General features: G+C 45.5%; 1 protein-coding gene across 2 annotated transcripts in view; it reads right to left on the bottom strand.

Annotated features, from left to right (window-relative positions):
• Window positions 1-17563, bottom strand: part of IRAG1 (inositol 1,4,5-triphosphate receptor associated 1) — a 106684-nt gene extending 89121 nt beyond the window's left edge. For both annotated transcript variants that reach the window (XM_082270863.1, XM_082270864.1), the window contains exons 1-3: window positions 17387-17563; window positions 7769-7875; window positions 6021-6097 (exon numbers count right to left, since the gene is read on the bottom strand). In XM_082270863.1, coding sequence (XP_082126989.1) covers window positions 6021-6097; window positions 7769-7875; window positions 17387-17458 — 256 coding nt within the window. In that variant the 5' untranslated portion in view covers window positions 17459-17563. The remainder of the gene's footprint in view (window positions 1-6020; window positions 6098-7768; window positions 7876-17386) is intronic.
• Between the last annotated feature and the right edge of the window lie 435 nt (window positions 17564-17998).

The following is a 17998-nucleotide window of genomic DNA, read 5'->3' as shown; positions in this document are numbered from 1 at the left end:
TTATGCCACAAAGGATTCTGGGAGTGGGTATAAGTTTGAGGGAAGTGCGTGACTCAGTGTCCCAGGAGGGAGAGTACGGCTGTCTCTCCGACTGTCAGAGGAAGTGGATGTCTCGGGGTGCTGCCTGGGAATCCAGAGAGTGCTGAGTTGAACTGAGGGGGATACGGTGTGCCGAGAACCAGCGGAGAGCAACAGGGGTCCAGTCCCAGGAACGCCTACACAGGTCGCGAGTACTGAGGATTGCCCCTGGGGGTCTGACTGAAGTGTTAGAGGGGACCACTCCAGAGAAGGGTCTAGGATCCAGACATCAGCTAGCTGTAATGAAGGCCTCTTGACCCCTCTAGGGAAAGAGAGCCTTGACTGATGGGGGCATGGCCAGGAGTTGGGACCAAGTAGAAGGATATATGGGTCAAATGGATTGGACGGAGCCTTGGGTATGGAGATGGGCCTGAGCTCAGTTGAGAGGACCTTCCCAAGGAATTTTTGGTCCTTTTTGAGAAGAATCGCGGTGAAGAGCTGTCCACCCCCCCCCCCCCCACCCTGTCATTCGGTCGGTCTGTCACAGCTTTCATGGCTGTTTGGACCTTGCCAGCGCTAAAGTTCGGTAATGAGTTACACCATTGTTTGTAAATTGGGGGGGGGGGGGGGTAGGCTGTCTGTCAAGCACTGATGGTAAGGACAGCCCCTTCCCCCTTACCCCTTTTTGGAAGTTATGTTAATGACTAAGAGTGCTCACAGTACAATTGTGACTGGCACTGGTTTATTATTGGAAAATAAATAAAAGCTGTGGCCTTGCCCTTTCCAACTTAATTGTGGTAAGCATGTTTTTTTATATGGGGAGGGGGCAAGGGGGTGTTGGGTCATTACGTTAACTTTGTTTCTGGGCCTATGCGCCTCAGCAGTCAAGGAGGTACCTAGGTAGAGGACCCTGAAGAGTTAAAGGGGGCACCTGCAGTTTGCGCCCTGAAGAGTCAGTGTACAGTGCATTAGTTAAGAGTTGCAGCCATACAGGAATTCACAACAATCTACCTTAAGCCAGAGCAAGGCTGGAGGAAGTAGTCAGTGACTTTGCAGTGCAGCAGTGTCAGAAGTTCAATATTCTACAGTCCTGGGTCTTCTGGACTTAAGTCGAGGTTCCAGCACTTCTTTCAAGTTACAGTTTGTTTTAAGCGACAGTGAGCGTTGGCTGGCGTCAAGACAGCGTAACAGACATTTTTCTGAGAAAGTCCCAAGGTTGTACCTAGTTGAGCCTAAAGGAGTATCCCACTCATTCCCTTCTCCCATCCCCTTAAATCCAATAAAACAACAAAACAAAGATGCCGGAGTTGTCCATGTCTCAGTTCTCACACCCAGAGTCGCAGCTCACATGGGCTGGAGAGGTAACCGGTAACAATGGCAGACCCACATCAGGCCACAGGCCTGGAAAACCTGCTACACACTGATTAGAGCTGCCACTGATGGGGAAAAGGGAACAGCCATTTTATTTATCAAACATGTATTTATGATTAAGCAGATATATTAGATGTATATGTTGTGAGAAGTAATATTGTATAACAGCTGTTGTCTTCAAAAGCCATTTATACCTCCTGTTGTTAGATTGCTATCTCGACCTTTGAAGATCTGTCCAGTTGTTTACTGGAAGTAACAAGCCTTCATGAACAACTATTCCGCATTTCAATCAAGATGTGACTTCAAAGAAACTTTAGATAGATAGGTGCCACCCTCTTAAGAATGTATAAATTGTAATACAAGTCCTTAGGAAGTTAGAGCAATGTTTATTAAGCCAACAGAATGTATGTACAGGCATATGGAAAAACAGAGGAAATGGGACTTTAATTGAGGAACAACTGGACATAAAAATGTTTTTATATTTTATTGAATAAATATACATAATTCGATTTTTTAAAAACACTGTAACATATACGTATACAGAGGACAAGCACACAGTAGATACAATAAATACATAATATATCCAAATTAACATACAATATTTCTAGGACCAAACATGGATCACTCAAGAATACAATAAATATATCATGGCATGAATTCACTGTGTGCTCACATTCTTTACATATATAATGATTGTGCTAGATCATCAATTTTTGAGTAGTTTGTCGGCTCTACGCGTTTCATGGACCTCCGTCCATTCATCAGGAGCTTGAATATGTATCTAAAAACTAATGAGAGTATGGGTTGTATTACTATACTAAAGTAAATTATAAATGAAAATAGAAGGTATATTAAATTGGACAACTACCTTAGGCAGTGTCATGGATTCACGAGCCATCCAGTCTGGGAAAAAGGAGACCAAAGTAAAACCGGGAAAAAACATTTTTTTATTTTTTTTATATTTTTCTGAGATTTATATGCAGAGATATGTTCTACTAGGAATACACTTTTTCAAGAATTTTTAAAACTTTTTTGTGATTAATTCTCTTTATACATTTGTATGATATATTGTATTCATCCATTCATGCATATTTTTTCAGACTGCTCTTGCTCCCATTGTGCCCTCATCATCATACTATTGACTGATACCCATGGAGTATGGTTATTCTTATTCACTTTCTTTGTGGTCCTCTCCTTCCTGCTGCCCCCTTGTTGGATGCATTCCACGCCTCAGCCCCGGGTCAGGCACTTCCCAGTTTTACTTTGGTCTCCTTTTTCCCAGACTGGATGGCTTGTAAATCCATGACACTGCCTAAGGTAGTTGTCCAATTTAATATACCTTCTATTTTCATTTATAATTTACTTTAGTATAGTAATACAACCCATACTCTCATTAGTTTTTAGATACATATTCAAGCTACTGATGAATGGACGAAGGTCCATGAAACGCGTAGAGCCGACAAACTACTCAAAAATTGATGATCTAGCACAATCATTATATATGTAAAAAATGTGAGCACACAGTGAATTCATGCCATGATATATTTATTGTATTCTTGAGTGATCCATGTTTGGTCCTAGAAATATTGTATGTTAATTTGGATATATTATGTATTTATTGTATCTACTGTGTGCTTGTCCTCTGTATACGTATATGTTACAGTGTTTTTAAAAAATCTAATTATGTATATTTATTCAATAAAATATAAAAACATTTTTATGTCCAGTTGTTCCTCAATTAAAGTCCAATTTCCTCTGTTTTTCCATATGTTTACACATAGGGATGGAGGCAACTGTACATTTTTTTATATGGCAAACCATTCTCCCCTTTTCTTTTCTATGTACAGGCATACCCCGCTTTTAAGTACACAATGGGACCAGAGCATGTATGTAAAACAAAAATGTACTTAAAGTGAAGCAATACCTTTTTTAATTTCCTAGGCAAGCTGGCTGGCCACAAATAGGATATGCTGTAGTCCTGGGTCCCCTCACATTGCTCCCTAAGTTTGGTATCCCTGTCACTTATGGTTTGGGAGTAGTGCCATGTCAAGCTGACCAAGATTTCCCATAGACGCCAATGTTAAAAACTGGGAGTAATGCCATGCCAAGCTGACCAAGCTGTGTCCGTACTCGCGAGTGTACGTAAAGTGAGTGTACTTAAAACGGGGTATGCCTGTAACTGAATTGCTCTCCAAACATGTTTACCTACATGTTTGTCTAATAAATATAATTTTCAATCTGGCTTCAACAGTCAAAATGTTACTGAAACCCATGAGTTTTGGGGTAAACTTACACCACCTATAGCCGACAGCACTGATTGAGAAGCAAAAACCCAACAGGGTAGTTGTAGAGAAGTCTATACAATACAAGGATAGAAATTCGGCCGAGTCAAAAGGATTTCGATCCATGTGCCAAAGCAGTACCCAGAAGTTGGCCATACTACTACAATTTCTAGATGTTCTCTATAACACAACAAATCTGTTTTTGAGTTCAGTTCATCTTTAGTGCTGATAACTGGCTTTATTTCTAATGATTAGGATGGATAGTTTCTTGCAGGCATGTAAAATAGTCAACAGGATATAAACAATATAAGTGCAACACAATGATGGTCTTCCATCTGCCTAAAAATTGTTTAAAACAGCTATTCCTTAATGTCCTCCACCCTTAATGGCCCACTCTCCTCCACCTTGGCTCCTGTCCTGCTCCTCGCTATTCCATGTACAGGGAATCGCTGTCGTTAAAGCTCAGAGACGTTTTGGAGACTGGAGCGTGTTCCTGTAAACAGAGTTTGAGTGTTTTGCTTTCGCAGCCAAATACTTTCTCCGCTGCCTGTGGTATGTCCTGGCAGGGGATGTGCATTTTTTTGGGTATTTACCATCAAAGTGGAAAAAATCATGCCAGCGCTGCTGTCCGACTTGTGATGGCCACGCGTGTGTCTTGACCACCCAGCCTGTGCTTGGGGATTTACTTATGGATAGTTTACTTATGGGCAAACAACTGGGTATCGATGTATCTGCTGGCTTGTATGTCCTCCTGAGCAGGAGGAGACTTACTCCTCCTGCTCAGGCCGATGCAACCATAAGGACGGCTTGGCAGCCACCTTAGGGCACCAGGATGGGGAGGGGGGGCTTTTTTTGAGAGAAACGCTGAGAAAAACTAGATCCGTCCGACGGACGGATAGTGTGAAAGGGGCCTTAGTCAACTGGAGAGGGACATAAACCTGCGCTGATTATTTAGGATTTTCATCTTGATGTGGTACATCTGCAGTGAATCAGCAGCAGTTTGTTCTGATTTCCATTTTTTTGTTTGACGATTTAACCACTGATTGTCTAGGCGCCTGATCGCTTTTTTTCTTTTTGATTGTCGGTACCAAGTTAAATGAAGTCAGATGACACCACATCTGTATAGCCTACTAAGGGAGTCACTGGTATCACTTTCCTATGCTTTTGTAAGCTGACCACCAAGGGGAAGAGGTAGGAAGTCTGGCTATTATGGCGTTAATGCCAAAACCAATCTATGTTATCTAATACTGTTACTCTCTTGTGAACGGGAGCAGGGGGTGACGCTCATGGAAAGCCTCTCTCCCAACCCGACCCTACCAGTGTAAAGTGTTAGGCGGCCTCAGGCAGTGGTACTCCACTAATCACACCCTGACGTGTTTCGCCCTGAGGACACTGAACCCTCTGGGTGGGTGAGTATACGAAATGTGCTCAACAAACCACCTGGTAAGCGGGTGAAGATCTGTTTTAAAGCGGAGTTCCCCCCAAAAATTGAACTTCCACTATTTTGCTTCCTCCCCCCCTCCGGTGCCACATTTGGCACCTTTCAGGGGAGAGGGGGGAACTGGTACCCATTTTTGACAGGTACCGCTTCCCCTCTTCCAGGACACCGCGCCGCTCCTCCTTCCCTGCCGCCGAGCCAATAGGAATGAGCAGCGTGCTTCGCACATGCGCAGTAGGGACCCGGCCGTGAAGCCGCAAGGCTTTACTGCTGGGTTCCCTTACTGGCAATGGCAGCGACAACACCCGACATTGCTGGACTCCAGGACATGTAAGTGCCGACATCGCTGGACTCCAGGACAGGTAAGTGCCGATGTCGCTGGACTCCAGGACAGGCAAGTGCCGACGTCGCTGGACTCCAGGACAGGCAAGTGCCAACGTCGCTGGACTCCAGGACAGGCAAGTGCCGACGTCGCTGGACTCCAGGACAGGCAAGTGCCGACGTCGCTGGACTCCAGGACAGGCAAGTGCCGACGTCGCTGGACTCCAGGACAGGCAAGTGCCGATGTCGCTGGACTCCAGGACAGGCAAGTGCCGACGTCGCTGTACTCCAGGACAGGCAAGTGCCGATGTCGCTGGACTCCAGCACAGGTAAGTGCCGATGTTGCTGGACTCCAGGACAGGTAAGTGCCGAACTCCGCGGAACTCCGCTTTAAGGTATTTCAAGGGGAATGGATAGATCTGAAACTAGAAATTTTATGGAAAACTGTATTTCTTTCTTTAACTTCATATATTTATACTGCTATTTTATACCTTTTGTTTAATGTAAGTAGAAACTGTCAGAGGGTTTGTTAAGGATAATAAAATTAATCCATGCTTGGAAAATCTTGAAAGGAAGCAAAAGCTACTCACCAACGGAGATCAGGGAACCTGTAGAGGAGCAAGATGACCGGGAATGGCGGTTGGACCTGAAGGAGGGACTGTGTGGTCTGGGTGAAGAAAAAGTGAGGAAAAAACGCATCATTTTCTTTTCTTTTTCCGGGGGCGCGCAGAGCGGTCTATCCTGCTGGACATCATATGAGGGCTATTCAGGATAGTGCAACCACTTCCTGGCCGTCATTTTGCTATATGGCAGGTGGGAAGTGGTTAAGGCGTCAGCATACCAAGACATTTTGGACAATTTCATGCTCCTGACTTTGTGGGAAGAGTTTGGGGATGGCCCCTTCCTGTTCCAACATGACTGCACACCAGTGCACAAAGCAAGGTCCATAAAGACATGGGTGAGTGAGTTTGGGGTGGAGGAACTTGACTGGCATGCGCAGAGTCCTGACCTCAATCTCATAGAACATCCTTGGGATGAATTAGAGCGGAGACTGCGAGCCAGGCCTTCTCATCCAACATCAGTGCCTGACCTCACAAATGCAATTCTGGCAGAATGGTCAAAGTTGGGAGCATGAAATGTCCAAAATGTCTTGGTATGCTGACGCCTTAAGAATTCCCTTCACTGGAACTAAAGGGCCAAACCCAACCCCTGAAAAACAACCCCACACCATAACCCCCCCCCCTCCACCAAATGATTTGGACCAGTGCACAAAGCAAGGACCATAAAGACATGGATGACTGAGTTTGGGGTGGAGCAACTTGACTGGCCTACACAGAGTCCTGACCTCAACCCAATAGAACATCTTTGGGATGAATGAGAGTGGAGACTGCGAGCCAGGCCATCTCATCCAACATCAGTGCCTGAACTCACAAATGCGTTTCTGGAAGAATGGTCAAACATTCCCATAGACACACTCCTAAACCTTGTGGACAGCCTTCCCAGAAGAGTTACATAGTTACATAGTCGTTGAGGTTGAATAAAGACAATAGTCCATCCAGTTCAACCTGAGTAGGTGTGTGTGGCCGTAATCATCTCACATAGCCCTGAATGTTCTGATCCTTGAGATGTACGTCCATGAGTCTTTTGAAAGCCACCATACTTCCCGCAGAAACCACCTCTTGTGGTAGAGAATTCCACAATCTTGTAGCCCTAACAGTGAAGAACCCCCTGCGTTGCCTGAGGTTAAAACGCTTCTCCTCTAATCGCATTGTATGCCCTCGAGTCCTCATGCAATCCTTTCGACTGAATAGCTTTTTTTCTATGCTGAGATCACCAGTTAGGTATTTATAAATTGCTATCATGTCCCCTCTCAGGCGTCTCTTCTCCAGGGAGAATTATAAATTGCTATCATGTCCCCTCTCAGGCGTCTCTTCTCCAGGGAGAATAAATCAAGCGATTGCAGACGCTCCTCATAATTAAGGTCCTCCAATCCCCTAATTAGTTTAGTTGCCCTTCTCTGGACTCTCTCCAGCTCCAACACATCCCTCCTGAGGACTGGCGACCAGAACTGGACAGAATACTCCAGATGTGGTTAGTTGAAGCTGTTATAGCTGCAAAAGGTGGGGCCAACTCAATATTGAACCCTACGGACTAAGACTGGGATGCCATTAAAGCTCATGTGCGTGTAAAGGCAGGCGTCCCAATACTTTTGACAAATAGTGTATATCTAACAGCAGATTTTCTATCACCTCACGTTGTACTTCTGGGATAGGAAGATTGGAAATGGCCTTAGATGCAATTTATTTAGATAAGCAGAAGATAAATTGTGATCACTTACGGGTTTCTTTCCAGGCAGTTTTTCTCGGAGTTTCCATCAAAGAAATCGGTGGGCTCGGGCAGAATCATAGCTGGAGGGATACAGGCTCTCCCCGCCATCTCTACCTCCTGAAAGAAACCATGGTACCATTTAAACTTTGTTTTTCATAATGCTTCGCTAACATACCCCTCCTTTGAAGTGATCTTAAATTTTAAATTAAAAGAGATGTATGGGAACCCCCCCCCTATTTATACTTACCTAGTGGATGCAGCATCTAGCGCCTCTACACTGAGAACCGAGTGATAGAACAACGCCGATCGTTCAGTTCTGACAGCTCCCCAAGCAAAAAGCTGCTGACTGTCAGTCACCGCTCTCCATTCTGCTCCCTCCCCGCTCACTGGAGCGCTGGGCTGTGGAGGGCGGGGAGAGGCCGGCTCAGGCTCTCAGCTGGCCGCTGAGAGGCTGAGCCGGGTGTCATTCCAAGCAACGGGCAGATCCCGACTTCCATTGTTGTGATGAAATGGTGTCTGGACCGACTTCTGTGACGTCAGCAGAGAGCGGACTTCACCCCGCTGTCTGCTGAAAATGGGTCCCGGAAGTGCAGAACTAATTGCAGTCCTGTGATCCATAGGAGAAATACAGCCAACGAGCTTTCCCTGTACTTCTCCTTTAATCACTTCTGGACTGGAAAGATTTACCCCCCTTAATGACCAGGCCATTATTTGCAATTCGGCACTGCGTTACTTTAAACGGACAATTGCGTGGCTGTGCGACGCTGTAACCACATAAAATGTATGTCCTTTATTCCCACAAATAGAACTTTCTCTTGGTAGTATTTGATCCCCTCTGCGATTTTTTTTTTGCGCTATAAACAAAAAAAAGAGCGACAATTCTGAAAAAAAAAAAACATTCCCAAAAATTTTTTTAAAAATCAAAATTGTTTATCATTTTAGGCCATGGGTGTCCAAACTTTTGGCTTCTCTGGGCCACATTGAGTGTAGAGAAATTTTCTCGGGCCGCATATAAAATATATACTATAGTTAAGGTATATAAGTAATAAAATGCCGCTGCACCCTTCCCGCGCCGCCGCGCCCCCTGCACTAATTTAACACAACTAGAGGATGATCAAATGAAATGGAATCAGTATACAGAGGTTTATTTCTTCTGAGAGATAATAAAGGAACACTCTAACCACCATGACCACTTCAGTGATTTGAAGTGGTCATGGTGGTAGGAGTCAGAAACACTGCACATGCTCACCTCCCCCCCCCCTCCCTCCCCTCCGAGGCAGTCTCTGCCTACCATTAGTTGAAAGCTGCTGTGGCCGTCCCCCGACCCAACTTCCTTCCTCCCCAGCAAAAAAAAAATTGTCAGGGGGCAGTGGGCCGCATTGCCTGCGGCTCTGGGCCGCATGCGGCCCCCGGGCCGCAGGTTGGACATGCCTGTTTTAGGCCAATTTGTATTCTGCTACATATTTTTGGTAAAAAAAAATCTCAATAAGGCCCCTTAAAACACTTGTGCGACTTCAAAGTCACACAATCTTACCGCGATTTTAATGCGACTTTGTTGCGATTTTGATGGGAGTTTGACTGGTCTTATAATGTCTGTTCCTCAAAACGCATCAAAATCATGCCAAAAGTAGTGCAGGGACTACTTTGAAGTCACAGCGACTTCAAGCCGCACAGATGTGAATGGGGCTCATTGGAAATAATGGGGAACGACTTGTCATGCGATTTTGCAGTCCTAAATCGCATGACAAGTCGCACAAGTGTGAAAGGGGCCTAAGCGTATTTTGATTGGTTTGCACAAAAGTCATCGCGTCTACAAACTAGGGGAAAGATTTGTCATTTTTTATTTTTTTTTACTAGTAATGGCGGCGGTCTGCGATTTTTTTAGCGGGACTGCGACATTGCAGCGGACGAATTGGACCCCTAACTGACATTTTTGACACTTTTGGGGGGACCAGTGACATTACTACAGTAATCAGTGCTAAAAATATGCACTGTTACTGTACTAATGACACTGGCAGGGAAGGGGTTAAAACTGTGGGTGATCAAGGGGTTAAGTGTGAGCCTAGGGGGTGTTTTCTAACTGGGAGGGGGATGGACATATGGTATCAACACAGAGACCTGTGTTCCTAAATAGGAGGAACACAGGAGCTCTGTAATGATACCTGAGAGAACAACAATCTGCTGTGTTTACAACCGCAGACCTCCGTTCTCTCTTCATGGGGAGCGATTGCGGCAGTGCTGTATTTTGGCCTAGGCCGATAAGGCCCAGGCCTAGGGCAGCACTTTGCAGGGGGGCAGCAAAAAAGCTGCCCCCCCCCCTCCACCTGAGACTCAACTTGCCACTCGTTGCTAGAGCTGCCTCTCTCACCCCTCTTCTCTGTCTCTCAACCCCCCTCTCTCTCTCTCTCATCCACTAATTCCCCCTCTCTCTCTCTCTCTCTCTCTCTCTCTCATCCCCCCTGTCTCATCCCCCTCTCTCTCTCTTCCACCCCCCTCTCTCTCTTCCACCCCCTCTCTCTCTCTCATCCCCCCTGTCTCATCCCCCCTCTCTCTCGTCCCCCCTCTCTCTCATCCCCCCTCTCTCTCTTCCTATCCCCTCTCTCTTTCTCTCACCCCCCCTTTCGCTCTCTCTCTCTCTCACCCCCCACTCTCTCATCCCCTCCCTTTCTCTCTCACCCCTCCCTCTCTCTCCCACCACCCCCCCCCCCCTCTCATTAGATCTCAGGGATTCATGCTGGGACTTTGAAAGATTGTATTAACCACTTAAACCCCGGAAGATTTTACCCCCATTCCGACCAGGGGGTATTTTGCGATTCGGGCACTGCGTGACTTTAACGGACAATTGCGCGGTCGTGCGACGCTGTACCTAAACAAATTTGGCGTCCTTTTTTTCCCCACAAACAGAGCTTTCTTTAGGTGGTATTTGATCACCTGTGCGATTTTTTGATCACGCGCTATAAACAAAAAAAGAGCGTAAATTTTGCAAAAATAGCAATATTTTTCACATTTTTTTATATGAAATTTCCCCCCAAAAAAAATGTAAAAATCAAAATTTTTTAACATTTTCGGCCAATTTGTTTTATGCTACCTATGTTTGGTAAAAAAAAAATCGCAAAAAGCGTATTTTGATTGGTTTGCGCAAAAGTTATCGCGTTTACTAACAAAGGGAAAGATTTTTGTCATTTTTGTTGTTTTTTTTTTTAACGAGTAATGGCGGCGATCTGCGATTTTTTTTGCGGTACTGCGACATTGGGGCGGACAGATCGGACCCTTGACTGACATTTGTGACACTTTTGGGGTTACCAGTGACATTTCTACAGTAATCATTGCTATATATATGAACTGTTACTGTAAAAATACACTGGTAGTGAAGGGGTTAACTTTATTTGGGAGGGAGGGGCTGTGTGTATCCCTAGGGGCGTGCTTTCTACTGTGATTGGCTGTGGCTTGAGCTGTAAGGACACTGATCAACGGATCTACATAGTAGATCCATGTGATCAGTGTCTTTACAGCGAGGAGAATGACAGGTGGCTTGTTTACACAAGCTGCCTGACATTCTCCCTCTCCCCCGCCGATCGCCGAGTGGCCGGCGGACATCGGGTCCGCCGGTCACACGCGCGGGGGGGGTCCGTGACCACGCGGGAGCGGGAGCGCGCTCGCTCCCCAGAGCCTCACAAGCTAGTGACGTAGCCCTACGTCACTTTGCCTGTGAGGGGCTGACTGCCGACGTAGATCGGCGTTAGGCAGTCGGCAAGTGGTTAACATGCCTTATTATATTTCATATATATTTCAGCTTATGCCCACTTGTCAATGGAATGTGGTCCCTTGCATTTACATAGTAACGAGCCAGACTCATACAACCCTGGACATCAGACAGCTGTGTTTTGCATTTAGACGACATGTTAAACACCTTTCCATTCATTCATTTGAACACTTGACAGTTGGATATTTTGCATATAGATGACAGACAACACCTGAACTCATTGACACTTACTTACATGTTAACACATCAGACAAGCTGAATACAGACAGAGCGACTCGTCCCACAAAACACAGATTCAGATACAAGAACACCTCATATTGACACAGATGCATAGCGAAAACAAAAGCCTTTTCATGTACTGCTTCTGTGAGATATGTGCTATTGTCAATTTGACTGATGAATTGTAACCAGTTTGGAGCAGTTTTCTCGCTCAAAACTGGTCTTAAATATGAGCGAAACTTGCAATAAAATCAGTTGTGTCTGCGCTAAGCTTGAGTGCTATGTGTCGTCACTACTCCTGGCCAGACGAGAGAGAATTCACTATCCAGGGGAGATCGCGACTGAAGGGCCGTATATCATCTTGTAAATTGCCTCCTGACGAGACTGGAGCTAACAGACTTGTAGTCCTTACATTTTGGAGGGAGTCACATCCGTTAAAAAGGAAGGAGTGGGGCAAATTTATATAGAAGGGGGAGGGGGGCGCCCAATTTTAATCTTGCCTAGGGCAGCACAAAACCACCAAAAAATACAAAAAATACACCACTGGATTGCGGGTGCCCGGCCCCGTGAATCAGCTTCCCCGCAGGCGAATGGGGGCGTGCCTCCGGTGGTGCACGTGCGCCCCCCCAGGATCGCAACCCGCGGATCGCCGTACAGGTACGGCGGTTTGAACAGCCGAGCCAGCCTGCCGCAGTATATCTATATATAGCTACAAAGGGTGGGCCAACTCTATATTGAACCCTACGGACTAAGACTGGGAGGCCATTAAAGTTCATGTGTGTGTAAAGGCAGGCGTCCCAATACTTTTGGTAATATAGTGTATATAAAAAATATCTATTAATAAAAATAATAATCCATTTTCTGTAAGGTCAGTGAACTCTGCTGACCCCCAGATCACCATAAGAAGAGACATTATAAGTGCGGGAAGTGCGGGAAGTGCAGGAAGTGCGGGAAGTGCAGGAAGTGCGGGAAGTGCAGGAAGTGCGGGAAGTGCAGGAAGTGCGGGAAGTGCGGGAAGTGCGGGAAGTGCAGGAAGTGCGGGAAGTGCAGGAAGTGCAGGAAGTGCAGGAAGTGCGGGAAGTGCGGGAAGTGCGGGAAGTGTGTTCCGGCCCCTCTTCATGTTCTGCTCTTCCAGTCATATAAAAGAAGAAAAGGAACGCTTCGGATGTTTTTAACTATGAAGTGGAACTCCGCCTGCGCAGATAATGGAAACGCAGCCAAAAAGTGAATCCCAATGGTTTTATTAATGTGGAAATGCGGGAAGAATGTCGCTGTATTTAGATTCCGCTCAGCATAACAGTAAATGAAAACCATTCAGCCGGGATTATTAGAAGTCATTCCGAAGGAAATAAAAAGAAAGAACCTTCAAATACGTCTGTAAAAGGGTTTTCAGATCTGCAACCCTTCCAGCGGTAATAAACCCAAGAGCTAACATTTCTTATATTGCAGCTTACCAATTCTTAGATGTGGTGCCAGCATTAGTTTTCTTTTTTTAGTCTTTCCTTCCTTTATTTTCATCTGGTGATCTGACCAGTAAGAATGTTTCTCAACAGAACAAGCTCTCCTGCAAATGTATCAGTTAGAAGTGTCAAGACAAACCATTTACCACTGACAGGGGTGCTTACAATCAGTGACGGGACAAGGTCATCCAGAGCCCAGGGTGAATATGCCAAATTGACCCCCCCCCCCAAGGTATATGAGCATTATGTGTCAGCAAAAAATCCCCTCCCCCCCAAAAAAAATAAATTGAGCGCTAATCTGCATGCTTAACTTAAATCCCCTCATTCTACATATGCTCCCAGCACGATTCACCCCCCCCCCCAAAAAAAAATCCCCCATCCTAGCACAAATTCCCCCACCTAACACAAATGCCCCCCCACCCCAATCATCACTCCTAGCACACCTCCACAATTCTTCCCTTGTAGAACAATTTCTAGAACTTCCTGCCACCCCCCTAATTACCCCTCCCAACACAAATCCCCCTCCCCCCCCAATACCTCACATGATATCACAGGGACCAGGGCAGCCGCCCCCTCCTGCCCACCCGTTGTCCCGGCCCTGCTTCCTGCCACCCCCCTAATTACCCCTCCCAACACAATTCCACAATTCCCCCTCCCCCCCAATATCCTTCAAGTGCCCCCTGAACCTCACATGATATCACAGTGCCCAGGGCAGCCGTCCTCCCTGCCCACCTCTTGTCCCGGCCCTGCTTCCTGCCACCCCCCTAATTACCCCTCCTAACACAAATCCCCCTCCCCCAATCTCCTTGGGGTGCCCCCGAACCTCATGATATCACAGTGCCCAGGGCAGCCGTCCCCTCCTGCCCATCCCTTGTCCCTGCCCTGCTTACAATGATCAGCTTTTATATATTTATGTAAAACAATTTATCCCAAAAGAGAGAAAAAAACAGTTTGCTGGAACTGATTATAAAGTGTGAGTTGGGATTTGGTTTCTGTTTGTTACCCTCCTCCCCAGACTGACAATGCTGCTGTCCAAAGGTGCCCTGTGCTGCTTCCAGTGTTGGGGGTAACTAGTTACAAAGTAACTAATTACAGTAACTAAATTACTTTTTTTGGTAACTAAGTAAAGTAACTAGTTACAATACTAATATTGGTAACTACACTACTTTACTAGACTATAGGAAGTAACTACACTACTTTACTAGGCTATAGGAGGTAACTACACTACTTTACTAGGCTATAGGAAGGCGCTTTCCTGCGTTACCCAAGCCGTGCGATACAATCGTTATTTCGAAGAATAGAGAGGGATGAAGTTTATCACTTTTTGTTGCACTTTATGTTTTATTCTGTTTTTTCAGGTTTTGTTCTCATGTTTCCCAAAGCCTGTGTTTATACAATAAACTCTATGCAGAAAGAGTGTCATGTATCTTCTTCTACATGGTCAATGAAGAAAGAGGAGAGTAAAGTAATAAGTAGTGAAGTTACTTTTCAAATGCAGTAACTAGTAAAGTAATCTCATTACAATTTACAGAAGTAACTAGTAACTAGTTACATTTTTTGAGTAACTACCCCAACACTGGCTGCTTCATCCAGAGTGGGGGCGCTCTAATACAAGGAGGTATGTTACTGACCAGATCACCAGGTGAATGCAAAGCAAGAAAAAGGTCTAAGAAAAGAAAAATAATGCAGCCGCCACATCTAATGATTGGTAAGCTGCGATCTATTGTATTTCTGGGTTTAATATCTATTCCAGACATACAGGGCTACAGGTCCCAGCATGTTCAACAGATTTTCAATAGGGTTTAAGTCTGGGCTTTGACTCCAGCCTCAGCTCATGAATGGTTGAACTCCTGGCCACCTCTTCGGAAATGCTTCTCACGGTCGCATCCACATTATCCGTCCAGGCCGCCATTATCCGTCCAGGCCTCCATTATCCGTCCAGGCCTCCATTATCCTTCCAGGCCCTCATGACAACACGGCTCACGATACCAGCGCAGGACACTCTATCCAGATCTCGGACACACTGCGGGTCGGTGAAGCCGATTGGGAGAGGCAGGTGATCATGAGGTGTTGCTGATGACCATTTGTTATGCAATTCTTTTATTTATGCCATGTGAGTGCATTGTATGAAGGGGGGTTTTCTGTTTAAGGGATCAATAAAAGTTTACAGAGTTACACTATGTGCGATCCTTCCCTTTCTTCTATGGCTCGTTTTGATTGGCTGTTATACATCCATCTGGAGTAATCCTGCTTGAGCTGCCATCTCTGAGTACCAGGGCTATATGAGAGGAAGGTGTCCTTATTGGTGATTCATCCAGGCTTGATATCATTATCATGTTGATGGGCTTGCGACAATTTGATTTCTGGTGAGTGCAACTCTTAAGGCCCCTTTCACACATAGGGTCCGTTTGTCCATTTTTCATCCATCCGTTGATGGATGAAAAACGGACATCAATGTATCTCTATGTAAAAACGGATGACAACGGATGATCATCAGTTAACATCCGTTTTCATCCGCTTCCGTCAATGTCCGTTTTTTGGAACGGATGAAAAATAGGGCATTCATCCGTTCAAGAAAACGGATGACAACGGATGACAAGGATGAAAAACGGATGACAACGGATGACAAGGATGAAAAACGGATAACAAGTGAGGAAAAACGGATTAAAAACGGATTGAAAACTGATACATTTTGACGTGACTGAACTGAACGGACCTTATGTGTGAAAGGGGCCTAAAGCCCCGTACACACGTATTGAAATTCGGCCGGGAATTTTCGTCCGACGACCGATCTGCCAATTTTCGGCTTGTTAGTATGATGCTTCCGACAACCGACTCCGACTTTTCGGCCGAAAAAAATCTGGTGTGCAGACTATAAAATTTTTGTCCGCCGTCAAAACACGGCCGATTTTCCATCAGTTAGTACAGATTCCCACAGGGAAAAATCTGATGAGCAAGTCTGGGCATGCTCAGAGAAGAAAAAACACAAAGAAAGCAACCCAACACATGACATCACTTCTGAAGTAGAATTTTGTCAGGCGAGAAAATTCGTGTGCAGTCTAGGCACATTCCAACCAACAAAACACAACTCTGGACAAAAGTCGGACGATCGGTCGGCCAATAATCGTTGCGTGTGTACTAGGCTTTAGGCCCCTTTCACACTATCCGTCCATCGGACGGACTGCGTTTATCTCAGCGGGGGTCAATCCGCCGATCCCCCGCTGAGCAGGAGGATGATAGCTGTGTCTCCGCGCTGTGTGTCGAGACACAGCTGTCAATTCCCCATACATCCCTATGGGGGAATCGGATGGGAACGGACCGTCGGTCTGTTCTCATCCAATCCCATCCCATCCGATCCGCTGGACGGATGGAAAATAGGGTTTCCATCCACCCAGATTTGACGGATCGGATGTCAGCGGACAAACAAACAAAATACACTTATTGTGATTTTTTTTTTTATACCAAACATATGTAGCATCAAACAAATTGGCCAAAAATTTAAAAAAAATTTGATTTTTACATTTTTTTGGGGGAATTTCATAAAAAAATGTGAAAAATATTATTTTTGTTATTTTTGCAAAATTGTCGCTCTTTTTTTGTTTATAGCGCATGATCAAAAAATCGCACAGGTGATCAAATACCACCAAAAGAAAGCTCTGTTTGTGGGAAAAAAAGGACGTCAAATTCGTTTAGGTACAGCATCGCACGACCGCGCAATTGTCTGTTAAAGTCACGCAGTGCCGAATCGCAAAATACCCCCTGGTCAGGAAGGGGGTAAAATCTTCCGGGGCTTAAGTGGTTAAAGTATTGCTTGATAGTCTCTACAGAGTCGCTCCCTGATAGCCAAGCCGGTGAGATGTCGCTCCCTCCCTGCCCTCTCACTAGCAAGGGAGATTTGGTAGCATTCAGGGCAAGCGAGGGAGCAATTTCACGGGTGTAAGTGGAAGAATTACCCACCATATGATTTGAGCTTTGGGGGGTATACAGGTATTGATTTAGCGTGAAGCACCTTTACTTCTTTTCTCTTTTGAGGATTAGTGCCAGAGAAAATGTTCTCTAGAGGTGCAACGGTTAAAGTGGTGAATTCTGGGCTTTCTTTTCAGATTTTTGTCCAAATTCCACCTTAATTTCCTATTCCGATCTGGGAGGTGAAGACGCAAGTTTAGAAGAGTAAATGGTCACTCACCCTTGCTGGCGTTGGGGTAGGTGGGTGCTGGCCATCTGCCGCCAGTTCTTGGTTTCCAGGGACGGTGGGCATCCTGAAGGGCAGGCGGTGAGGTGGAAGGGCCCCGGTTCTAGACTGAACTCTGACCCCGTCCAGTTAGACGAACATGAGAAGCGTTCCAGGATACTCATCTGCTACGTGCTGCCAAAAAACAAGCAGAGCAAAGATAAAAATCTACCTTATAATATAGGGATAATCTATGATAACAAACAGCAAAGTTGAGCGATATTAAAAAAAAACACACGGATCTTCTTCTGCTCTTTTTATTATATAAAATAAAAACAAATTGCAAATACTTATGTAAGTTTCCTTCATATTTCTATTTAGCAGCATAATTACAGATACAGTGGGTCATACGAGGCCAGCAACATTGAAGGTCCAATCACAGTTTTCCATCTTCAGTCATCGTTTCCAGGGACATGTCTCTGTTGAGATGATGGAGAACCACAATACAGAAGCGTAACTAGAACCTTCAGGGCCCCGGTGCAAGAAACCATGAAGGTCCCCTCCGAACCCCAGGCCGGGGCCCTTCCCTTCAAGCCTGGGGCTCTTCCCACTGATCCTGGGGCCCTT

Source organism: Pelophylax lessonae, assembly GCF_965119305.1.
Source record: "Pelophylax lessonae genome assembly, chromosome: 10".
Lineage (NCBI taxonomy): Eukaryota > Metazoa > Chordata > Amphibia > Anura > Ranidae > Pelophylax > Pelophylax lessonae.
Note: the sequence above shows the minus strand (reverse complement) of the source record. Positions and strands in the feature narration are given on the sequence as shown.